Source organism: Cervus canadensis, chromosome 9 (genome assembly GCF_019320065.1).
Source record: "Cervus canadensis isolate Bull #8, Minnesota chromosome 9, ASM1932006v1, whole genome shotgun sequence".
Lineage (NCBI taxonomy): Eukaryota > Metazoa > Chordata > Mammalia > Artiodactyla > Cervidae > Cervus > Cervus canadensis.
The window spans coordinates 77,935,836-77,962,537 of NC_057394.1; the positions used below are offsets into that span (position 1 = coordinate 77,935,836).

Here is a 26,702-nt window from a genome sequence, read left to right on the forward strand (position 1 = left end):
TATAGATTAACCTTCTTGTTTAAAAGGCAAATGACTGAAAGGCAAGAATTTCCTTTTATTATTTTTTTTATTGCTTTACATCTGAGGTTTACAAGAATGCTTGACATTCAGCAGAAACCTAGAAATATTTGAACGAATAATTAATAACAAGTAAAGGATGGATAAGCAATGCCTCAAAGACACTCAAATGGCTAAGAGTTACTGAAAATATTCAGCCTCACTAGTTATCATGGAAATGTAACCAAAATCAGTCAAGGTTCTCCCTCCCCCGCCCAATGCTACTTTCTAGAGCTGATGAGGATTCAGCAAAACGACTCAAGTCATTATTAAAAGGCCAAAAATAAAAGTGCATATTCTTCGACCCAGCAATTCCACTCCCAGAAAATAAAACCTGGACCTGTGAAAATTTTTGTCAATAAGTATAAACAACAATAATAAAAAAGTACAAATCACTTCAAAATATAAGTTGATGAAACAGTGGTAATACAATGTAACATTATGTAGCTATCCGAAAGGTGTCAAAAACTAAAGATGGAAAAAAATGCTCATTAAACATGAACACAGATCATTAACAGGCACAACACAAGCTTTCATTTCTTAAAAGTCTAAATGCATAAAAACATGAAAATGTCTGCAGTAGTTATTATCACTAAATGTTAAGATGAATACTCTGAAATCTTGGTGTTTTCTTGTGTGTTCCCAGTTTCTCCTTATAATAAACACGTGTCACTTTTGCAATCAGAAAAAAGGGAAGGGAGGGAGGTTTGGAAGTAAATTTGACTAATCAATTCTGAAGTTCTAAGTCCCTAGCAAAGTATTCTTTCCCCAAGATGGCCACCCTTAAACCTTAGTAACTCTGCTACTAATTCAAATCAACACAGCAGAAGGTGCTGTTTGGGCACCCGAGTTTAAATGAAGCTACAGGTGGAACATGTAAGTTCTGCACCTTTTACTGCTGTAGTGACCACTCTACTCATTCCCAGCTTTACAACTTACTAGCTCAATGGCATTTCCTTAACTGTTAAAGGTGGTTAAGAGTACTCTGCTCATAGGAACGTTGAGGTTTAAATGAATTAACATTTCATTTATAATAGAACCCAACATATGCAAGCCTTACATGTACTGGCTATTTCTGCCAAAACATAACTATTAGATGGTGTGTTCCACTTTGGCTACAGAAATAAGTGTCTTAGGGGAGAAAGATGATACTTATAATCTCTTAGCACATCAACACAAATATACATTACTTTTTCCTTTTATAGATCATTTTCTGATCACAACATTATGCAACATTCTAGTTACGAGTTTCCTGCCATCTTTTCTAAGGACAGAAAGAGGTGACAAATTGTATGGGGGAGGGGGGGGGAGTTTACATTCTATGCCACTCTACTGGTACAAGAAACATGCTTAGGCTCTTATCTAAGACCACAGCACCACTAGCAAAAACAGTCACATGTTCACATACCATATACAGTCACTTAAGTTTGTATCAACTAGTGTTTATCCTGAACCAACGAAACTAAAATTTGAAATGTAGAAATTTAGTGTACCCAACTATACAAATTGCTAGAAACTATACACTACTTTTCATTTTTAACATTTTCAAATCCTCATTCACCTACAACCACAAAATGAAGCCAAAAAGGAGAACACATTCAGCATCTTTTAAACTTATAAAACAGATCACAGGTTTCATGGGCATGCCGCTACTACTGCTAAGTCGCTTCGGTCATGTCCGACTCTCTGCAACCCCATGACTGTAGCCCGCCAGGCTCCTCTGTCCATGGGATTCTCCAGGTAAGAATACTGGAGAGGTAAAACCTTCAGTAGCTTACATTTTGTTCGTGACAAGGCCAGTGTGTCAAACATTATCTAGAAATACAGTACATTTTTCCAAGAGTAGTAATAAATATTAAACTAAAAAGAGCCAAAAGCACTCAACAATTCTCAAACAAATATTCATCAAAATGAGGTAAGTCTAATGTATCATTTGCTAAAGAATTAAACGCTGAAGCAGAAAAAAACTCATCAAAAATATCAGTCTTCATGGGACTTTCCGAGTTCAATGTTCTAATAGAGGCATTATTTGTGAGTGAATCTGGCTGAAGTTCACTCTGGTTTTTCTTGGTGGGGCTACAGTAATTATGCTCCTGCCTCAGATGTGTGTTGTGGGGAATACTGTTTAATCCATTGGGAACTGGTGCCGGGATGTGACTGTCTCCCATTTCTAAATATCTGAAGTCAGCCTCCCCGTTTTCTGAAAGCTCTGTTGAAACCACACTGGTCGGGGACAGTAATTCTGCTAGAATTTCTTCATGCGTCTGACCACCGTATGGGGAAACACCGGGAGCTGTGGCACACCCTGATTTATTATCGGCAATGTCAATTTGACGCTGCAGTTCTTGCAGCAAGCCTTCTATTGACTCACCATCATTTGGAGACCCACAATGGGATACCTGTTCTGAAGGTTCACTTGGAAGTGTTCCGTTTTGGGGGGAAGACATCAGAGCGGCTAATTTCTTCTTTTTTGCCTTAAGTTTTTTAAGAAGTTTTAGACGGAGTTTATGAATCTGACCCTCAACTGTGTCTCCATGGTTTGGTGAAGAAACACCATTTTCATTTCCATGAGAATTGTGGTTGAGGTGAGCTCCACAGGAGGCGCTTTCACATCTCTTCAAAACTTCCAAATCACCAGTGCCATCAGCACAGGGAGGGGAAGCTGTGCTGGCTGGTGACTGATGGCTTGGCGGAGAGTTACTCACCAGAGGCGGCTTAGCTGCCCTCCTGTGAGCTTTCCTGGAGGCCTGGCTGGCCTTTTGTCTGGAACCTTTAGTTTTAAAGCCACCAAAATTACTTGCCCCCTTAACTGAAGGCTGCAAATCAGTCACAGTGTTTCTGTTATAAGCTGAAACACAGGATGGCATAAAAGAAACACCCTTGCTTAATAAGCCTTTAACCCAACTTCCCACAAATGGTTTCTTATGATTCTCTTTCAGAGGTGGATTCTGTAACGGCTTAGCTATTACAGTTTGAGCAAATGCTGTGGTTTCTTTTTCCTTCCAATCAGATACCTGAGATGTAACATGCTGCTCTGGATGTAACTTCTCAGTTTCTGGTGCAAGAAACTGTTTCAAGGAAGCATTCCTCTCTAGGGCAACTGTACCCTCAGTGTCTACTGACTTTACTTGCTGTATAAGGTCAGCAGCAGGCTGAGTAACTACAGTATCTTCTGTAGTCACCTGTACTGATGGCATAGTTAACAGTTGGGATGAAAAGCTTAAATCCATAGACTGGTTGTGGGTAAGCCTGTCCTCGGATGGGGCCACTAAAAAAGCTTTGAGTGGCTCCTCTGACTGCAAAGTGTTTGCTTCAACAACCCCTGTATTTTCTGCCACAGGTTTGTGTTCTAATAAAAAACCTTCAGAGTTGGACTGTACTTCTTCAAGTGTCAAAGGTAAGATCCTGCTGTCAACTGAACCTTTCAGATCTGGAAGGGAATCATGTCCAGGAGCTACAGCTTCATCCTGTGAGAGGGTATTAGGAACCATGGACACATCTGTGGGATGCATTCCTGAGGACGGTTCAGCTGAGGCAGCTTCGCCTGCAGAACACGCTGCTGGAGATGCTTGCTTCTCGTCGCCAAAAGTGTACTGGTCACTAGTCTTTTTAAGTGGATGACAGGCAGATGCTTTACCTGTCATCTGGGATATTTTTCTTTCCCAAATAACAATATGTATCTCCGAAGCAGGAACCTGAAATGTCTCATGCCTTTCAGAACACAGGCCTTTTAAGTCATCACATTCTAGCCAACTTCCTGGGTAATTGGGAGTGAAAGTGAAAGAGGTTAGACATTCAAACAGACCACTATCCTAGGTTAACTTTCTTCTGGCCTTTTTAACTGCTATTATTACTGAATACCTACCAAAAGAGAACTTGAAAACATGGCCTTATCCTTATGTCACCATTTTTCTCTGCTGAATGTCAAGTCCTTGGATTTGGATAACAAAAGTTATGGACTAACACGCAGAAATGTGAAAAACTGAGGCAGTGTTTACTCTTTTCTAAAATGCTCATAAAAATCAAGACAGAAGTATCTTTAACTTCTGGAATTGAGAATGCAGTATCACCTGATATATCTAACAATATCAGAAAATAGATTTAAGTTTTTCATATATATGAATTTTCAAGATAAATGAAGCTTGTTACCTCAAGTACCAACATTTAATTTGATTATTTTATTGGTGGGGGGGAGCGGTTAGGAAAAAAATAAAAGCTTAGGTTTTTGGGTGTCTGCTCTTTAATTTCTGAGCTCCTGTTTTCTCATTTGTCAAGTAGGGATGAGGTGATCAATGACAGGGAAAGACATTAAATACCCCCTCTAAAACACCAAAAAATCCCAAACAAAACTATCTGCTAAATAAGTTTATGTCGATACAGTCTTATAAACAATCTGAACCCACTACTTCTTATCCTATACCCATTAAAACTTTGAGAATATTTTCTTTGCCTAGGTCAGTGGATCTCCACCACACACATATGTTAGAACCATCTGATTACTATTTGGGCTGAACCCTCAGAGACTGATTCACTGCTCTAGAAAAGAGCCAGGACATTTTTTATAAGCTGACCATATAATTTTTATATATTTGTCAAAGTTGGAAAACACCCAACCTCTTCTCTCTGAAGAGGATTTTTCATTCTGTAAAATGCAATTAGAAAACTAAAATTTTTTTTCAAAGTTTTTTTTAAGTTATTGAGAACTAATGTCCCCCTAAATTCTGAAGTAGGGTAAAACTTTAAGGTAATATCTATATTTATGAGTTCCCATTTGCCAAGTGCTTTATACGCATATTGTGATATGTATCCAAACTATCCCCAGGAAGAACATTCAGTGAAAAACAGCAAACTATAAACCAACAGTAGTCTCTCACCTCAATCTCTGTTTAAAAAAGCAATATGCATATGCATGTGCATACTCATAAACATGCTGATATAAACAAGCAAAGGCAGCCATGAGGAGTGATTCTAAAGCAGGGTGATAAGGTAGAGGGTGGGGTTGTAACAGGCAAGGACGAGAAGAGAGAAAAGAATGTCAAGGCAATGTTTGTCTTAACAACAAACTAGAGTTCAGTCCCTATGCCTATTATCATAAAAGAAAAATGTTTAAGCACTTACCATCAGCATCTAAAATCCATGTTATAAAATGATTATTTGCTTGATACTGAATTACAGAGGTTACTTCAAAAAGACAGCCTTCAGAATGAAATGAATAGCGCTGCAAGTCATTATGGGGTAAGCCTTCCACAAAGTGCAACATGAATACGAGAGAGACTCTGTAGGGAAGAAAGGCAAGAGAAGTCAAATGAATGTGATGCCATGTGTCTGGCTGCACAAAAGACGGTCTGAGGCAAGTGAGTCACACGGAACACTCCCAAGGCCAATTGCACTGCTTTTTCTTGAGAACCTCCAGATGTGTGCCTTAATTAGAAATGGAGAACTCATTCGAAGACGTGTGTAACACTACACCCTTCTCAGAATGGTGTCACTGACAGTTGGAGGCCATCAAGCAGTAAAGCTCTAACACAGGCCATTAAACAAAACTTGCTCTGTAAGCCGCAACACCGCTTTGGCTTACAGAAGATCTCTTGAAAACTTCTTCACAGAATCAAAAGAAAAAAATCTAGACCTTTGAGAATTTTCTTTGGCACCAAGTGCCCAAATTAACTGCTTTTTTGTTAGATGGGACAGGTAATATGAGAAACAAAATAACAAACCTAAGATAGTCAAATAAACATTTTAAAAAATCAAATAAGCTAATATAATTTGGCCTATTTCTCTGTTTTCTCAGGAAATAGACAGACCCATCAAGTTAAAATTCTACTTACAAAAAGTTTACTTCTAAGGAAGTAGAAAAGATAACATACTGGTTGATTTACTATAAATTTCAAAACATCTGTAATTTCAAAAATACATTACTATAGTAACATGACAAACCAGAGAACAGAACCCAGAATAGGCCTTAAATAACTAAATTTAACAGAACTTTCAGGATTTACAAAAAATGTTGAATATCTCTTTCCCCAATATTTAAACAGATGTCAAAACTTACTTAGCTTATCAACATTTATTCAGCTGAAATAAACTTGAATCAGTGTCCAAAAATGTAGATTATCCAAAGTGACAAGGGATAATTTGGGATAATTTGTAAATTATCCCTTGTCAATCTTTCTATTAGAGAATAATCCAGTCTTTACATACCTATAAATAAAAAGTCCTGCAAAACTGTCTATGTCAATAAACTCTGTTTTTTGCCACATATTGATCTGCGATGACAAAAGTGGGGAGGATAACTTAAAAACTGTGAAGCATTTGAGTGTTTAGAAAATTAATGGGCATTTAAAGAATTTGGAGAAAATTCACAATGCATATATAACAAAGCAAATGAAAACACAGGCAATCAATAACTCTAGGAAGAGTAAAGAGCTATGAAAGAGATGAAACATAACCACATATACTCCTTGGCAGGAGAAGGAATGTACGTATACTCCTAATAAAAAATGAAGTACTGATTTAATCAAAAAATGTAGTCATATTGGAAGGACAGGGAGAGGTTAAACACAGGTAGGGCCCAGGTGGTGGTGTGAGAGCCCCAGTTCTCAATTATTTTAAAAGGAGAAGACTGTACAAAGGTGGCAAAGGTACACTGTACTGAAATGTCAAAGTGAACGCTACCTTAAAGGTTTAAAGCAGGTGCCTGGAGATGGACTAGGAGGGGCGCTGTTCTTTTCTCCTTTTAGGTCTTGGCACTAGTAGATTACCTGAGATTTTGTTACTTAGATGAAAGCAAAACCTTTAGGAAAGGTTCTGAGAGATTTCTTGGCACATCCAAGGCCATCGGAAAAAGGGAGGAGAAGGTTAATGTCACTGGTTCTTTACCACATCAAATGAAACCTCAAAACATGTCCTTTATGTAGGGACAAAGTTACAGAGGAGGTACGTGTGTGAGTGTATTAACAAAAAGAGAGAAACTGCCTAACGTGGAATTGCTGCTGCTGCTAAGTCACTTCAGTCGTGTCCGCCTCTGTGCGACTCCAGAGACGGTGGCCTACCAGACTCCTCTGTCCCTGGGATTCTCCAGGCAAGAACACTGGAGTGGGTTGCCATTTCCCTCTCCAATGCATGAGAGTGAAAAGTGAAAGTGAAGTCGTTCAGTCGTGTCTGACTCTTCGCGATCCCATGGACTGCAGCCCACCAGGCTCCTCCGTCCAGGCAAGAGTACTGGAGTGGGGTGCCACTGCCTTCTCCGAACGTGGAACTGATCTGTGAGTTTTTAGAGATGGGGCTTCTGATAACACTAAAAAAGAAAATTCTGATCAGTCCACCCACTGAGGAAAAACAGAAGGGTTGGTGATATACAATGAAGATACATCTGCTCAAGGGCAGCAGAAACCTTACAGAAGGATGAAGAATTAGCACGCTGAAGTCTGGGAGAAGATGGAAACTCAGACAGATGAGCCTATGGCTCATTTTGAATCATCTTAATTCTTGAAATCAGGTTAAGGAAATCCCAGAATTCTAATGACTCCAGGCACTTGATAGAGGTGAAGAAAATGGAAGTTTAATAAGCTTAAAAAGAGAGAGAAGACAAAGAAAAAAAGGAGGAGAGATAGTAGGTGTGGAGAAAGATAATTACCCTAAGTCAGCTCTGCAGTGGTGTGTCACTTGAACAGCTTACCAGAGCTCCTGACAGAGAGAAGCACTTTGGCAATTCATAAACCTATGTTAACTCAAACTTCTGAAAAGCAGGTTGCAGTCATCACTTTCAATACTACACACTGGAAAAAAAAAAAGTAAATCCACATTCACTTTGTTCTAAAAATAGTAAGGCAGTTTAAACTCACTTTTCTAATACCATTTTTCTTATTTGTGACTTATTGTTGCAATTGTTACACGGACCAAAATGGGCAGCCTTAAGTGGGTGCCACTCAGGGATGACATTTGTAAAGGTGACCAGATTCTTCATACATCTATTAAAAAAAAAAAAAAAAAAAAGACATAATTTTGATTAAGTTAAATTCATTCATGTTACCTTAAATCAATGTCTAAAACAGAAGGCACTTTCCTTTATTTATTCATACTTTCCTATTCCCACAAATCGATGTAAATGTTCTTTCCTAACCCTACCCTAGTAAAGTTCTCTGTAAGAACTCTCCATATTAACTATCTATAGTTAATCAGCTATGAGATGAAAATGTTAAAGGCAGGGTTTCTCAAGGGTAATACCGCTGCTATATATTTTGCACTGGGTTATTCTTTGCTGGAGGGCACTGACCTGTGCACTGGAGGATGTTGGGCCTCATTCCTGGCCTCTCTATACACGAGAGGCCATAAGAGCCTCCAGCTGCAGCAACTAGCTATCTCCAGACACTGCCAAATATCCCCATTGGGCAGGAAAGAGCCCCGAGTGAAGGGCCACTGCTTTAAGGCTTTCAAATGTTCATCCTTACTCAAAAAATTCACCATCTGGCTATCTGTTACTAACAACCAAAAATGAAAAGGGGCACTTACAAAAACATATTCGGGAATAGCAACAACTTAATTATTTTGATCCTTAAAAAATATAAGAATATCAGTTGTGAAAACATTAGGTTTTCACAGTTTACATGAGTTCTAAATTTTGCAATTAAGCCTGAATATTTGATAGCAACAGCATCTGCAAACATGATGTTTACAGACGCACACTACAATTCAACTCGATTAACAGTATCTTTAAAAGAGCAATTATTTATTATCTAAGAGACACCACCTTCTTTTATAAATAACAACTTAAATAACTTATGTGTGAGGTAAGCACAGGCTGTTACAAAGAGATCAATTCTCAGGGAAGCTAACATTTTAAAGGCAAAGCCACATAAAGGTATCAACAAACGCACTGACTGTTATTTCTGCTATATTCTCAGTTTCCAAAGATAAATATTAAGTAAAGACTCCTATTTTTCATTAATAAAAGGAGTTTGTCTCAGCAAATAAGCATTAATGCTCCACATGACATCTCACATTCCTTAGCACGTACTACACATAAGGCACTGAGCCAAACACTCATCTACCAAAACATCCCTGTGGCAGGTGCTCTTTTCATCCCCATTTTAGAGATGAGGCAAATGAGACACATCAGATAATAAACCCAACAGACATGAAATGAGTTCAGGGAGCCCAACTCCAAGGTCTTTAACTGCCTGCAGAAACTATCTTCTGAATCAAGTCAAAAGCTCTTAAACTAGCACTAAAAACAGCAGCACACAAATGAATGAGTTTGCTGATATTCTTCCACCAGATTAAGTGAAAGTAAGTTTCAGTGAAATGCCACTTCATTTTAAGCTTTCCCCCTTGAACTACTTTTACTTTTAGAGCAAAAAACTTTAACCAAAAAAAAAAGGGGGGGAGGGGGTAAGTGGTAGGATGATTCTTTCCCTTGAGCTCTCAGAGTTTTTCTATACAGCTCCAAAATGCACTTTTCACTTTGTATTCAAAGCCAACAGATCAAAATACCTGCTAAGTCACTGGCCCTCTCTTATGTTTCCATGTTACTTCCCTAACTAACTGTCTGAATTTGGCCAGAATAAAGATGATTTCTGCTGAGTTCCTGGCACAGAGAATATGCTCAGAGAAAAGCTGTCAAACAACGGAGATACAGATTCTGGAAAAGCTATCATCAAGTTGACTGTCATCTTCAGGCTTGTTTCTGTTATTTATATTATTTAAGACCCAGGTGGAGATTAGGCAGCATATCTCAGTGAGCAGGAAAAGTCTGAGGGAACAGAAAACCTAAGCCTGAGTTGTTCCACTTACTAGTCTGTCACCTCAGGCATCAATTTAACCCCTTACAAGTTTCAGTTTCCATACATGTCAAACGAGGAGAAAGTCAGATAATTTATAAAACTCAATGCCAGGAGACCTAGAAGCAGATGTTTGTTCTAATACTCACACAAAGTTACTTAAGTCCTAGGTATGAGTGAAATGCTAAGTCTTACTCTGTTCCCTGACAGACAGGGAAGTCTGGTGTGCTGCAGTCCACAGGGTCACAAAGAGTCGGATACAACTGAGTGACTGAACTGATTAAAGAAAAAAAATGCTTCCTGGTTCTACAGCTTGGATTTCCTAGAGCATTCTCTCACACTCAGCTCTCCTTGACTAATCCCTAAATAGTCTCAATTAAGATAATGAATATCTAAAGTAGTATTTTTTCATATACATTTATTCAATAACTTGGAGACTCCAAATTTTCTAGTTTACTAACAGGTGAATTCAAGAAAAGAGGAAAGGATTTACCTCTATTATAACAGTATAAATGACCAACAGAACCAGCATGGTCATATTTTAACTGCCAGCCAGCCAGTGACTTTCTCTTATGTGGACACAGCGAGGGTGTTGTGTCTGATAAATTTTCTCTCCCTGACTCCTCTTCCAAAACCTAATTTCTCTATTTTTTTTTAATATGGTAGCTGTATGGAAGCAAAATAACTTTGCAGCTTCTTTCTTCTCCATGTTTCGTCCTGAGTACCAATCTCAGGGTCATGTACAACAATCGTGATCTCTCTAATCCTCACCTAGAGGCAGCAGGGAAGTAGAAAGCATGGCTGAGACAGTTCACGTGTAGAAGGATTCTGGTGGTGGCTGGTCTTTCATAGGACTAAGGGAAGGAATGGGAGAGCATAAGTTACCTCTAAGATCTGCTGCCAGACTCTGGGAGCCTAAAATCAAGTTTCCACAATGTTGAAAACAAGCAAACAAAAGCCCTAGTCTCTAATATAGGAGTAAACAAAACACATATGGTTTTGCAAAGAATTCTAAGAGGTGTACTTACTCAGCAGGGAATCCAGGGGAAGTGGGGGAGGCAGGGGACTGTGCTACTTCACCATTAGTCCCCACTTCCCACTAAAGAACTTCTTAACAAAATTCCTTCTAGTAATCTATCAAACCATTTATTTATTATTATTATTGGTACTCTTTTAGTATGAAAAAGCAAGTAAATAATGCAGTTTCTGGGGCTCAACTGTTTCCTTTTAATCGTAGCAGTGGAGAAACTTCAATATACAAAAGGAAATTTTATCAAGGGTAAAGACAGCAATGCTACAAGTGGAAGCAAGTTTTCTTCATATTTCATTACTTGGAGACATTTTCAACAGAATGAATCCATTAAAGAAAATAGAAACACTAACCTGTTTTGATATTTGTGCCCACAGTGTGAACATTCAAAATTCCAAGAAAAAGAGTATGTGAAGAGCTGTTCAATGTGGGGTTCTATTTTTAAGAGCAGGGGAAATGCAAACACAGGGCTTTCCATATCACCTTGAAGAAGAAAAAGAAAAATTATTGCTCATAATGAACTGAAAAAAAATTACAAATCGTCATCTTTTCTCACTATATTCACAGTATGAATATATGGGAATATGTATATACGACAGAGTAAGTTATTCACAGTTAAGCAAGAGAAGTTTTCGAAGCACTTTCTAAAAATGTCCATCATTTTAATTAACACTCACTATCTTTCATTTGTCTTGGTGACACTTATGAAAACACCTAAGACAAAGATACAGAAGACTCATATGGCCCCCTAGATAAGCTTTCTTGGGGGAAAAAGAAATCCTCAGAACTGTGACAGTTCTAAAGCATCATAAAAACAAAGCAAAAATATATAGATTTGTTTGGTACAGATGCTAAAAATAATATAACTGGAGAAACACTGTAGGATAATAATTTCCGAGTTGGACAAAAGGCCAACTCTACTCTGACTCTCTTGTTCTACAAAGTGGTAAGGGCATGACACACCAGGCTCAGAGGACCAGACTCTGCAGCCACTACTCTTCTTAATCTTTTAACAATTAAACTTCAACAACTTTAAAACTAAAGAACATCTGAATTTTGTTGTCATCAAAACAAAAGCTGAACTGTGGATTCTGTCTTCTGACTTGGAGAGCAGCACGTTAGGAGGAGGATTTAGATTCTCCTCACATTCATCCTCCAATTGCTTTCCCTCCTTTCTATCCTCCGGGGAGCTTAGATGCTGCCTTACTGATTTGGCCCAAGGACTAATCCAAGCCCTGCCATTGCCTCCCTCCCCAGGGACAGCCTCACTTCCGAAGTTCACTTCTCCCCAATCCTGGACTACAGTTGTCTGGAACATAGTCGAGAAGAGTCATCTCGGCTGTACTGAAAGGCAGAATAGTGGGTATTCCTGCCTAAGAATCAGTGGTCTTAGGCACCACTCTATCAGTATCAGTGGTCACAAAGGTTATTTTACAGTCCCACTGCTATTTTTGTAAAAAAAAAAAACAAAACAAAAAACAGAAATCCAAAACAAAATGCTTTTCATAAACAGAAAGAAATAACAAATTAATCTCCTAAAAATGAACATCATATGCATAGAGTGTGTAGTATAGCATGAGTTTGTAATTAGTTATCAGCCTTTAAATGCTCACTCTGTTGAAACTAATATCAAGTGAAAAAGTAAGTAATTTATATTACATTATGACAACATAATCTTTAGCTCAAAAAACACATAGTTCTCAACAAATCAAAATATCACAAAAGAGCTCAAAACACAATTGAATAAGTTGTATGATTACAGACCATTTTAGATAATGTACATAGCTCCTAAAATGATCTTAATTATTTTTCCTTTGATTATCAGTTTTAGGTTTCTAAAGCATCCTACTAGAGAAACATAAAATACCAAAGCTTATTTCTAATTTTGATAACCTCCTGTCTAAATTAAGTGGTTTCTCTGTCTCTACTGCCTTAAGCCCAACTCCAGCTCAACTATAGATCTTCCTCAACTCATGACAGGGTTATGTTCCAATAAACCTATACATTGTAAGTGGAAAATATTATTAAGTTGAAAAGGCATTTAATCCTCCTAACCTACCAAATATCAAAGCTTAGCCCAACCTACCTTCAATGTGCTCAAAACACTTAACATTAGACTACCGTTGGGCAAAATCACTGAATACAATATCTATTTTATAATAAAGTACTGGATATCTCATGTATTTTATTGAACACTACACTGCAAGTGAAAAGCAGGATGCTGGTCTGGATCCAGAATGCTTGTAAGCATATTGGTTGTTTACCCTTGTGATCTCATGGCTGGCTGGGAGGGGCAGCTCACTCCCACTGTCTAGCATCACAAGTGAGTATCATAGGGCTTATCACTAGTCTAGGAAAAGATCACAATTCAAAACTCAAAGCACAGTTTCTACTGATTGCATTTCTCTCTTTAACACCATTGTAAACTGAAAAAAAATCAAAAGTCGGACCACCGAAAGATGGAGGCCATCTATATCTAGTTTGCCTATTTCCCTGAAGTATCTTGTTCATCAGGATGCAAACTTTCCAGTGACTCCTTGCTGTCTAGCTATTCAGGTTTTCTCTTCTGTTACTGGCTCATTAATGTGTCTGGCCACTTTTCTATCAGGTTTTTTCTTTTTTTAAAAAACTGATGTACAAGAATCCTTCATAAGATATCCTGGATATTATTTCTTTGTGCTGTCTTTACACAGAGGTTTTAAACTTTGATGTAACTGTAGTCACCAATCTCTAGTAAAGTAGTGACCTATATTTTCTTCCAAAGTTTTACAACTCTGCTTTTCATGTTTAGGTCTTTAAATATGTGAATACTGGAAGTTTCTTTCTAATTATGCTGTGAAGAAGGGCTCTAATCCCACCCACACCCTCTCCACCCAATCAGGAACCAACCATCACCTAGGAAGAAACCAAACGCGGGAGGGGTGGGGGGCGGGCGGGTTTGGATCTGGACTTTCTATTCTGTTCTATTGGTCTGTCTATCCTGACACTGGTACACAACACTCAAAGACTAATTTACTCTCTACACTTACATAAATAAGTAGACACCATAAAATCCTGGCTTTTTCCTTAAAAAACAAAAAACATATATACAATGAAGGAAAAGAAATATCAAATTGAAGATAGCAGTTACCTTTGTGGTGAGGTAAGGAATAATTGGGAAAGAGCACAAAAAGGGTATTAGTTGTAATATTTCTTAAACTGTGAGGAGGGAGAGCAAAGAGGATAGCTTACAATGTGTTTTTTTTAAAAAAACAATAATGAAAATGATGAAGTGTCTGGCTGATCTTAAAAATGTAACCAACATTCCAAGCCAGTATGGGTTCTACTTCTCTTTCTTTAGTGGTTTAGAATACATGTTAATATTCAGAATGAGGACACACACACTGTAAGATTCCAACGTGCTCCCAGAAGCAAACGTCAGGTTTCATTAGTCAGACCTTAAGCACTAACGTAGCCCCTCTCACTGCTGACTGAGTAGTGCAGACACAATGAGAGGATGCTACTGTACCGGAAAAGCTACATCCCTGCCCAATTGCTAGGAATGCACAGTTTTCAGACATCCCTTCGCTGTTATACAGAAATCCACATCCAAGGTAGCAGTAGACCAAGACACAATCTTCCAAATATTTATAATGAGCAGGGATAAGCAGGGTGGTGATTCAGACTGGGGAAGAAACCACTCTTTAAAATTCAACTGGGAACTGGAGTAGGGAACCTGAATAAAACATCTCAGGTCACTCTATGGGGGAACTGATAGCCGCAAAATGCAACACGGGAGCCCCTCAGTCTACACTCTGGCGATCTTATGGACAAGGCTCCTCTAGGATGAGTCCCCACTCAACAGATGAGTGGCTGGAGTAGTCTACTGGGGGAAAGGACAGGGAAAGGAGCCAATGGTGTAACCCCTGAGTGCTGACCTGGCTCTGAGAACTGCATCCACTCTGAAGGCATGGAACACACGTGTGCATATTTATATAAAACAACTCCATCCTTGAATGATTTAACCAGTGATATGTTTCTACCCAGATTCTCCCTTCCAAGAATCTGATCATTCCAAGTAATAAAACAGTGTTGTATTTCCTTATGATATAAGTATGTCTTTACAGTAGATGAGTAATACAATTAAATTCCACAAATTACTTACCTAATGTACATCTAAGCTGAGGTTGAAGTCTAATAAAAATTTCATCTCTGACTTCATTCAGACAGGTCTCTATCTTTGCAAATATTTCTGAAGGAAGCTTTTTACAATCTCCATCTAATAATAAAATATAGAACATTATTGATTTCTCATCAACCTGTATCTTTCTATAGACAACACATTATCAAAAATGAAAGTTTATCAGTCAAATTTTCCAGAGAAAATGGAAAACTACAAAATTCCTTAATTCTTCTTCTCTTTGTAGTATATCATGTGTGTAAGTGCTTAGTCAACTCACTTGTGTCTGACTCTTTGTGACCCCATGGACTGCAGCCCACCAGGGAGTGTCCATGGGATTCTCTAGGCAAGAATACTGGAGTGGGTAGCCAATTCCTTCTCCAGAGGATCTTCCCGACTAAGGGATTGAACCCAAGGTCTCCTGCACTGCAGGCAGATGCTTTACCATCTGAGCCACCAGGAAAGTCCTGTAGTATACCATACATTCCCTCAGTCTTTTTTAACAGCACGGTATCGTTAGTACTGACTGACTGGCTCAACATCATTCTACCCAAGTAAAATCTCAGTGAAAAGTTTTTCTCACTGAAATAATCACAGGCCTAGCTAAAGAGCTACACATTAATGTTCTGCCCATCTCTGAAACATCTGAGGCCATTTCTTTCAATGCAATTGTTCCTTATGCTAAGACAACTTCTAATCAGTTAATCTTCTCTGTATGACTTCTACTGAACTTAACTAGATCACAGAACAGATAAATTTATAAGGAGTGTTAATATTATGATTACTTCCCAAACAAACATTTGGTATGTTTCCCTCCTTCTACATCTTTTTTTGGGGGAGGGGAAGGAAGGAGGGCATGAGGGGTCTTCACTGACATCACTGCATTTTGTACAATTCCACATTCTGCTTTTTTTAACACAAATGTGCCTCAATAAAAATTCTGCAGGCTAGTTATTACACTCCAACTGAACCATAGTTTTATTGGCCATTCCCTATCGCTGGACATTTAAGATTTTTCTTTTTTTTTTTTTTTACGATTATAAATACTATTATCATGAACATCTTTGGGCACATACCTGTCCATGTTTTTGACATTCTTTAGGGCAAAAATCCTCAAAATTACTGACAGAAAACGAAGATTAACAAAATTATTTTGAGTAAAAGTCTCCATATGCACCTGAATCTAATTACTCTTAGGCTACTAGATTTTTTCATTTCAATCTCTTACAAGTAAATAATTCATATAGCCTGATCACACACTGCTTGTGCGCTTCACTATGAGAACATCTGGAGTATCCTATAATATGAAGTGAGCACTGACTAGAATTTTTGGTATCTGATCACACTGGGAAAAAAAGAGAAAACTTACAATCAACAGTAATGCAGCTGGAACAAATGTAATTACAACTATATGATAAAAACGACAATTATCTTATAAAAAATAAATAAAATACTGAATAACCAAAGTCAAACTGCATAAAAGTAAGGATTCTCCCCTACCAGATACCAAGACCCAAAAGGCCATAATAATTAAAACAGCCTGGCACTGGTACAGCAACAGGAAAATATTCAAGGATGGGGAAACAATATATAAGATTTATATAAAAGATTGTAAGATCAAAGTCAAGCTGAGTAAAGATGAGGATAGCAAGACCTAAAAAGCCCTAATAATTAACATAGTGTGGTACTGGTGCAGAGATAAAGTGACTAAGAGGATAAAACTGGGTGCTAAGGAACTGCTTACACAGACTGTAATATGACAAAGGGGGCACAGCAGATCACTTGAGAAAAAAGGTGGAGCTAGAAAAGCAGGCTATGCAATGGGAAAAAAATGAACCCTTACCACACACCATACCTAACTACCTCCCACTGAATTAAGAATTTCAAAGTAAAAAGCAAAGCTCTGTGACCTTTCAGTGAAAACAGGTGAATGACTTTCTCATCTTGGATAAAGAAAACATTTCTTTTTAAAGTCACAAACATTACTAGCTACAAAAAGAAAGATGAACAATTTCTGTACATCAAAAGACATCTTTAAAAAAGCAAAAGCACAAGATACAAACTGGGAGATGTAGCAAGCTATCTGACATAAATAAATAGAGCAACAAGGACATATAAAAGCTCAAATCAATAAGCACATGACAACAGAACAAAGAGATATAAGACACAAACAGGCTTCACAGAGAGAACAGAGGGTCAATCTATATAGGAAGAGCTGTTCAACCTTTCTAAAATTGGGGAAAAGCAAATCAGGACCATTTTATATCATTCAAATAGCAAAAATCTCCAAGTCTGAAAATAAACAAGGGAGGAAATATGGATGAGGAAGATCTCATCTACATTGCTAATGGGAGTATACACTGGTACAACCACTCTGGAAAACCATTAGCCTTTATCCAGTCTGTGTGAACTCAGAGTCTATCCTGAGATAGATCCAAGGGAAACTCTCGGGCCCCAAGAGATTGGCCTAAAAACAGTCACAGCAGCAGTATTTATGATGGCAAGAATCAACCCAATGATAGATGAATAAATGCACTGCTATATTTACAAACTGGTATTCTAACAAACTGGAAATATTACATAGCAATTAAAATTGGTGAGCCACAGATACAAGCAGCTTTACAGATAAATATTTATAGAAAAAAAGGTCCCAGAAAAAATATACTGTGTCTTTTTAAATAAAGTTCAAAACATTAAATTTGGCAATACCTTACTTAGCCATATATATGTAGGAAGAACTATTTAAAAAGAAGAAATGATAAAATACATTTTAGGATAATGATTACCTTCGGGGAGAGTAGAGGATGGCATGGGGAGGAATACATAGGTACATGTAAATCATTGCAAATATTTTATCTTGGGTTGGAGGTGGTTCCTGGGTATCCTATTTTATAAAAAAATAAAAATATATCCCTGTGAAGTGATTTTTGGAGAGTTGTGGGATTATGGGTGATCGATTTACTTGCTTTATTCCACTTTACAGCAACTCACAAACTTACAAAAGTTTTACTTTGATGGACTCTATGTTGACCACCATTGACCAAAAGATAAGATATAGCCACAGACTCTACTCTTTTTTTTTTTTTTTTTTTGTGAAAAAGACTGCCTTTCGGGCAGTCATAACACAACTGGTATTATCTCAAGCTTCATGATATGGTCCCTTTGGTCCCTGCTCCAAGGTCTTGATACAGAACAATGGGTATTAATGGTATCTTTTTCACGTGCTATGAGACAAGTTCAACATTAGTCTCTCTAAAAAGTAAAGAGAAATAAAATGTTATTACTAACCTTTAACCCCATCCAGCTGACTGGTGTGCAGAAGCATATTGGCGTGATTATACCTGGTAAACAACCACCTGAACATGGACTCCTCTTCAGAGCACAGGTCAGTCACAGTGCTTTTCAGCCCTTCCAAGTGCACCAGTGCTGCCAGGATACAGTCTAACCAACACAGAGCATGTGCATTTTTCCACTGGACACATGAAGTCTGGCAAAATGAGGTATGTTTGCTCTCCAGTGGCTTTTCCAGTTCAGATGCACATCTTTCATTTTGAGGATGAGTCCCTTCAGTTCCAGAAACATCAACCATGATAGCATCTTCCTCAGGAGCCATGTCAACAGTATCAGCTTCCAAAGCCTCATTCTGCTCCCAGGAATCAGCTGTCCTAACTGGATTCTGCTGTCCATTGTACAGTGAACCAGGTAAGCCTGGTGAGGTTCCATCATATTCTCCTCCATTATGGTTACTGTTTAAAACCTGTTCACTGTCAATATCTCGAAGATTTTTAGTCTTTTTGGAAACTGCTATAAGAGGTGACTCTTCACAGTTGGCTTCTAAGATCTTTCTTTTTTGAGGCTTATTTGGAGTGTGACAATTTTCCAAACCAGGAGAAATTAAGTTATTAAGTGATTTAGAGCCCAAAGGATAGATGCACTAGAAAGGAAAAATAAAAATTCAAATAAGCTCAAGCTTTACTTTACCATTACTATGTCATGAAAAGTATGTATAAAATGTTAGCATTAATTTGATATGAGAGGGTATATGATATTATCAATCTAAATTTGAAGGAACAAGGATAAACAACTAATCAAAAATTTAGTCCTCAAAAGAGTAATTTTTTCCTAGTTAATTTGAATAGTCAAGGGTTTAATCTAAACTACACCAGGGTAAGCTTACAAGGAAAACATACATATTTTTGCTTTAACAAAGAATCCAATGTTGAATGAACCAAAAATTCTAAAATTTTATGATGAGTGTACTATTCTTTTGGGGATAGGTATACTGCGTGGAGAAGGAAATGGCAACCCACTCCAGTAGTCTTGCCTGGAGAATCCTATGGACGGAGGAGCCTGGTAGTCTACAGTCCACGGGGTCGCAAAGAGTCGGACACGACTGAGCGACTTCACCTTCACTTTATAATGCGTGGCTTTAAAAACTAAAAAAGTAGTTTCAATGTAAAAAGTTGCAAAGAGTAATGTCTGTTTCATAGTTTTTGAAACTGAGTGTTAACCCAAGAACACATCAGTGGATCAACTTTACAACCACACTGGTTCTCAAAATTAAACTGGTTGAATTTTAATGACTTCACCATGCATGAACACAATTACAGCCAAATAGCAAAAGTGTAAACAAATCACTAACATAACCAACGAATTTTCCCTAAGCTTGAACACTAGCAAAACATTTTATAAGACAGATGCAAGAAACCTACATCCTGTATGCCTTCACTTAAAACATGCCTTCTTCTATACATGTATGGTAGACAGCCACCTCAGTGGCCTCTAGTGAACTAAAGAACTCTATCTCCAGGTAGTCGGGCCCTAGAGTCAGCCCCCTGCCACAGCCTCGGGCTTGGCCATGTGACTAGCTGTGATGGGACATGAACAACCAGGATGCACACAGAGGCCTGATGCACTGGCTGACTGGACTTGTCCTCTCGCAGCCCTCTTTCTGGAAAACACTTTCTTAGTTTCAGTTATTGCACTGTAAGGATCCCAATTAGCCTTATGGAGCCTCGTGGAAAAGAAGTGAGATCCTGGCTGACTACCTGAGTTGAGTTCCCAGTTGGGAGCTGGCATCCAAAGCCTGCCACACAGACTAAATTTAGCTGTACCAGCCAACAAAATGGGAACTTAAGAACTGCCTTGACAACCCACAGAGTCATGAATGAAGTTGTTAAATCACTTTGTCACTAAGTTTTGAGATTTCATTTTACAGCAACAACTAACCGAAATGCACTAAGAAAGAAAGAAAGAAAGATGTCCGACTCTTATGATCCCATGAACTGTTGCCTGCCAGGTTCCTCTGCTCATGGGATTCTCCAGGCAAGAATACTGGAGTGGACTGCCATTTCCTTCTCCAGGGGAACTTCCTGACCCAGGAATTGAACCCAGGGCTCACACACTGCAGGTAGATGCTTTACTGACTGAGCTACGTGGGAAGCCTGAAATGCACTAAATCCTCCATTTTAAAATACAGCATCTTCTATACAAGTGAACACTATATTCCTAATATTGCACTTATTTAGAAATTCTTTAGTTTAACAGGACAAGTTCTTCATTTTTCCATTACTAACTAGTTGTTTAGTCACCATTAACTAACAACTTGATCCTCAACTTTTATACCCTGAGATTACTTCCTTAATCCTACCACATGTCAGACGACATAGAACACTTTAAAATCAATAGTGGTAATTTTGTATTCAAAAAGTTCTCCAAAGAAATTGAAAGCAAGACCTTGAAGAGATATTTGCACACTCATACTCACTATAGCATTATTCACAATAGCCAAGAAGTAGAAGCAAAGCAAATGTCCATGTACAAACAAGTGGATAAAGAAATTGCAGTATATACATATTAACACAATAGAATGTTATGCAACCTTAAAAAAGGGAACTCCTTTCATATGGTACAATATGGATAAACTTTGAGGTCATTATACTACGCAAAATCACAAAAAGACAAATGCTGTATGATTCCACTTATATGACGTACCTAGAGATAGTCACATTCATAGACAAATAAGAATGGCAGTTGCCAGGGCTAAGGGGAGAAGTTGTTATTCAATGGTTACAGAATTTCAGTTTTGCAAGATGAAGAAGTTCTAGAGTTCTTAAGTACATAATATTTAGAGGTTAATAACTTTCTCAGTGAGTCCCAAAGTTAATAAACCAACAGATGAGAGTGACAACATCTAAAGGACCCTCAGGAGGTTTTAAAAAAAAAAATCTTGAAATATATTCCCTCCTCTAACAAGTCTAACATCTTCATGTAATAACTCAGGAAACTGAGTGGAAAAATAACAGAGAATATTGAAAATTGCATACCAGACAGATCTAGAGACTTTGATTATCTATATATTAAAATACACACAGTCTAAAAACTACAAAATGAGCACAAATTTAAACAGTGAAGAAAAAAGCAAAACGTTAAAACTTTGATACCATCTAAGATTAATACTTTACCTGCAGATCCTCACACAAAAAGACAGATTCTTGAAAACTAATTCGGTAAGTCTTTAAGGCTTTTAACTTTCCCTTCGCCCTACAAGCAGGGCAATACTCATCTGACAAAACTTTAGCTGAATCATAATTCTAAAAGAGAAAAAAAAGTAAATTAAAATAGAGACACTCACAGATTTTATCAAATTACAAAAAGTAAAATGGAAAAGTAACCAGAAAATTTTTTTTATAATTTCCACCTAGAAGCATCCTGGCAAGATATCTTAAAAGACAGCAAATAAAAGAAATGCATACAGGCTTTAATACAGCTATTATTCCAAAAAGTATATATTCTAGTTTTAAATATTAAATTAGGTGTTAAGAATAGCATTAGTTTTATTTGCAAGAAAAAAAGTAATGTCGGTTACCACTGAAAATAAGTTCAATATTTTCAAACAGTAAACCATAAGGTCTATGTCTTCTTTCTACTTTCACATATCAATGAAACAGAGAGGTTAAACAGAAAACAGTCTTTCGCCATTACTGTAAGATTTCCGTGGAAGATACAATTTTTTAGAAATTAATTGGTAAAATTAAAACCAAATTTAAGTCTCAAAAACAGGAGGGAAAAAAACCAACTTTGCACTGAGGCAAAAAATAAGTGCACTAACTTTTCCCAAGTACCCCACCATGTGGAGTGAAGATTTCCCTATATCAGCCCCTGGTCCAATCACTGGCAAACCATTTCCACTCTTCGGGGAATCCGTCATTCCGAGTCATTGGCTAATTTATGTCCCTTGAAACATGTCAATAGCACTAAGGATTTCTCAATGAACCCTGGAAAAAAAAAAGTCAATAGACAATTAAACAAAAATCCTATTTACTTTGAAAAAGAGCTATGCTATCTTAAAAGATGGATATACATTAAGTATATTTTGAGAACTCTATATCCTAGGTTAAACAGTTTCTAAAATTGTTATTTTGAAGTGAAAGCAAAATACCTAAATTTATTTATAAATCTAGCAAATTTCTGGGAAGAGGGCATAAAGCAGCAATAGGACCAGTCTTCATAGTAGGCTCATTTAAAAGCAAACTTATCAAAGCTTGTAGTAGAGTAAGCTATTATTTAACTATATCGATCAGAGTTTGAAAATCTAAGTTTTTAGTCTATATACAATTTAAAACAAATATATATATAAACATTATATTAAGAAAGTACTTTACAAAACCCAGATACATTGTGCTATTACCTGACAAGGACAAAAGAACCCCTTACATTCCTATTGCTTTCAACTACCAAGAATACATCACCAGCAGAGAACAGTGCCACTTCTTAAAAGCTGACAATAATGTACTTTATTTTATATTAAATAATTTGTAACAGAACAAAAATATAAAGACTGTCATAGTACAAATTACACATGTAATGAGTGTTTTTTGAGTGTAGTCCCCTGGAGTAGAATCCCATTCAGTCAAGTCAAAATCATGAGACTGGAGCTCAGTGTAAGGGAAAGTAATTGTTAACAGTAGTTTAGATTTAAAATACAAGGAAAACTAGATAAAGGAGAACTCTGAGCAGAGTCTATCACCACTTCACAGGGATGTTGTAGAACACTTTCAAGAAAAAAAGTTTCTCCAAAATCTAAGAATCCATGATTCTATGACAACCACCTCCTGGGAAACTGGGGCTCACAGATTCACTTTAGAAACTCGTTATGCTATTCTGTTTCAGAGGAATATACTTTACACAGCTTTCGAGCCAAGGAATAATTCCAAAAATAAAAATGCTCTTTAGAAACGCATCCGTGGATCTCAAGTTGCTATTCCTAAAGAAACATCCATAAGCAGGGTTTCTCAACCACAAGATTATAGACATCATAGACCAGATCAATTTGTTGTGGAGGCTGTCCTGTGGGTTAAGGGGATGTTCAGCAGCATCATTGACCTCTAACTGCTAGATGCCAACAGTAACCCCTCAGTTGTGACCATGTCTCCAGATGTTGCCAAATGTCTGTCAAATGTTGCCAACCAAGGGGGTTGGGTGGGGGTAGGGGGCCAAATTCAGGCCACTGAGTATCACTACCAAAAGGGTAAAAAAACAAGCTTGGTGCTTTATCCTTTTAAGTTCCTCAGGGACAACACCAATTTGTTAACTCTGGCTGGTTCTGTTTATAATCTACTCACAGAAGAGAACTATACAGAAGAGTCAAACTTCTAGGATTCAAGAGTGGCTAAAAGCACGGGCTTTAGGTTCAAAACTGTATTTGGAAAATTAGATGATTCTAAGAATTAAATGCAATGCGTGTAATGTTTAGCAATGTTTAGCACCTGACACACAGCAAACTTTAACTACTATTTAGTGCTATTTTATACATTATGCAGAAAACAGGCAGCATAGCTTGGATCATTTTGCAGTATTCTCAAAAAAAAAGACTGGTAAGCCACGTATCTGGAACAAATCTTTCTTGTTGAAAATTTCCATCTGCCTCAGGGATTAAGGAAACTTTTCCGGCTAGTTCTCTCTCTCTCTACTAAAGTAAAACACGGTAAGAATTCAAATTTGCTCTCCTGATCCTATCACCCAACAATTTCAATGGAAGAACAGGTAGGTTGGTGGTTGAAATCCTGAATATGCAGAAGCCCCAAAAGAAAATTCATTAAAATAAATAAATAAATAAAAATACCAGAGATAGGCTATTCAAGTCTTTCAAATACAACTTACTTGGTCCTAGATAGGAAACGCTGGGGTAGTTCTTATAACTTAATTTGTCCCTGAATAGACTGCCTTCATTGTCCTCCCTTCAAAAAACCACCTGCTCCTGCTCTTTTTGCTTGTATTTCTCCTAGACTTTGGCACCTCTATGCTTACAAACACACATACTAGAAAATTTGAGTGGTTCTCTAGTCAAAGTCATCAAATTCTGAGGACAGTTCTTTGGAAGCATCTCAAACCCCCACCTCTGTCTTCATCTCCATCTCCACTCCCTATCACTGCCAAAGTGATGCTTTTATTAAAGAAAAACAAGTCTGAGTCTGTCGCTGCTCAGCTTAAAATCAAGTAATGACTCCAATCTGATTACAGTAAAGTCCAAACAGCTCCGTGCGTGCGTGTTCAGTCGTTCAGTGTTACCTGAGAGCAATGCTAAGACCTAAATACCACAGCACTGTGAGACCATTGGCTTTCCAGTCTTTCCGTCTACTCCATTTCACCCTCCGCATTTTTTTTCGGAGCCGCACCACATCCCCCTCGCCACCGTTTTCATTACTTCTGTGAGCCACTGACGCTCCAGAAGCCCAAATGTCAAGTACTAACCCAGCACGGACCCAGTACAGCAACAAAGCGTCAAGTTGGACCTGGGGCTACTGAAATCACAGCCCAGCGCAAAATGGGGAAACCTAGAGAACCAACTGCTCGAAGAAGGCCGTTTAAGCTTTCCCTCCAAGGAAGCGGGCTCGGCACGCGAGCTGTCAAAGGTGAGGCCACAACAGACTTGAAGCTGAGAGCTGGGGCTGGCTTTCGGCGCCCAGCCCTGTCTGGTACCCAAGCCAGCCGTCCTGAATAACAGACGAGGAGACGTCAGTTTCAAAACCCAACCTTGGAAACCCGAGAAGGTGCAGTGTTCCGTTAATTCACGCTCCTTATGAAGGGGGGGTGAGGGGAAACCTCTGGTTTCTCTTCAGCATTTACCTCTCTGAGTCCCAGCGAATGAATCTGTGACTCTATTCTAATACCTTACTCACCAAGCCTTTCCCCCTCCCAACCTAGCCCCTCCTTTCAAACCAGCGGAGTACCCCCACAGATCACCCCAGCTCCGTCCCCTTTTCCTATTTCAGAAGCTGAAGGAAGCTACTCCGTCTTCTCTTACCTGCCGTCGGCCCGGCCTTTCCTCGCGTCCGGGTCGCTCAGAACTCCCGTTCCAACTGGAGCTCCCACGCCAGAGCGCGACGTTCAACCCACGTTCTCCTCGGCCCGCTCCTCCCCCCGAGCCCCTCTGCTAGGAAAGCAGCTTCCGGTTTGAGTCCTCGGCGAAACACTTCCCCTTCCGGCTCTGCGTGGGGGCCCTGACAGGGCGTAAGCCGGGCAGGGAAGTAGGCGATGGGAGCACTTCCGGTCGGCCTCCGCAGAGAGGCGTGGCTTTCCGCTCGGCCGCCGCAGCCGCAGTTGTAGCTGCGGCGACGACTAGGGGCGGGGCCGGTGGCTGCAAGAGCCCGCCATATGTGAGTGGCTGGGTTTGGGGAGGCGACGTTTCTGGAAGCTGCTGGAAAGCGCTCGGGTGGCGGAGGTGACGCCGGCGGCCAGGCGGGGGAAGGCGGGGGAGAGTGGGGCGTGATTAAAACTAGTGCGCGGCCCGCAGCGGAGGGATTACGCTGAGGAAAGAGCCCGCGCGCGTCTCGTTGCGCCTTGGCCGGGCGAGCCTGGGTCGAAAGCCGACGCTCCCTGAGTGACTTGGGTGGGCCGGCGGGCGGGCGAGGAGCGAAGGCCCCCACAGCTGGCGGAGGGTGCGATGGAGGGGCTCTCGGCCGCGCCCGCCCGCAGCGCCGAGGTTTCAGCGTCGGGGCGGGCGGCGCGGGGCCCCGGTAGTCCGCGCTCACGAAAGCCTCGGTCAGAGCCGAGCTGCCACAGAGCGTGTTCACAAAGGGTCACCACACACGGGCCTGCCCCTCCCTGTCTCCCTAAACCCCCATCTGCGAGGCAAGGGCCTTTTTCACCAGGATTCTGGGTGTTTCTCCTCCTTTCCTCCCTCCCAGATCTTCTCACGGTAAGGGGAGTAGCCGCAGCACTGGGACCCCATTCTTGACTAGTCAGGGGCCGAGATGTCCTTAGCGCGCTCCTGTCAGCTGCCCTGCCTTGTTGCAACTTCAGAAAAAGGGGGAGTTCTCCATGAGTCGATGAGTTTTCAGGCTCTGCTTTCGTAGGAAGGTCATGTGGCTTCAGGGACATCGTGACCGCGCGTGCTGTTTCTTGAGTCTTGCATCCTGAATCTTGGGAGCAGCATATTCCAGAAGTCCTTCGCTCGATTGATCCTGCGTCCTAGAATAACAACATGTTTCTGACCCATTTCCTTACAGAATAGTCACTACTGGCATTTTGGACTGTGGGGCTTTTTTTTTTTTTAAAGTGGTCTCAAGCTAGATAATTTAAATATTTAATGCTGATCGTTTTGAAAAGATAGTATAGAGGAAGTCAGTCCCCTATACCAAGAAATCCAGTGAGAGGGATTTTAGATTTCGTTACT

The 26,702-nt window shown here is 39.2% G+C and overlaps 1 protein-coding gene and 1 long non-coding RNA gene across 3 annotated transcripts in view; one reads left to right on the top strand and one right to left on the bottom strand.

Moving 5' to 3' along the window:
* Positions 1-48: 48 nt before the first annotated feature.
* Positions 49-25,476, bottom strand: USPL1 (ubiquitin specific peptidase like 1). 2 transcript variants are annotated; one of them, XM_043477501.1, is made up of 9 exons: positions 25,332-25,466; positions 22,137-22,302; positions 21,490-21,618; positions 18,314-18,959; positions 15,011-15,124; positions 11,220-11,349; positions 7,902-8,027; positions 5,176-5,333; positions 49-3,814 (listed from the first exon to the last, which is right to left on the bottom strand). In XM_043477501.1, the coding sequence occupies exons 2-9, from the start codon at positions 22,233-22,235 to the stop codon at positions 1,938-1,940; spliced, it is 3,279 nt and encodes a 1,092-aa protein (XP_043333436.1). In that variant the 5' UTR covers positions 22,236-22,302; positions 25,332-25,466; the 3' UTR covers positions 49-1,937. The 2 variants fall into 2 exon arrangements, with proteins under 2 accessions (XP_043333436.1, XP_043333437.1); XM_043477502.1 differs by lacking the exon at positions 22,137-22,302 and having other exon boundaries at positions 25,332-25,476.
* A 104-nt stretch (positions 25,477-25,580) lies between these two features.
* Positions 25,581-26,702, top strand: part of LOC122447116 — a 117,807-nt gene continuing 116,685 nt past the window's right edge. Inside the window, exon 1 of the long non-coding RNA XR_006271136.1 lies at positions 25,581-25,683. This is a non-coding gene — a long non-coding RNA (uncharacterized LOC122447116). The remainder of the gene's footprint in view (positions 25,684-26,702) is intronic.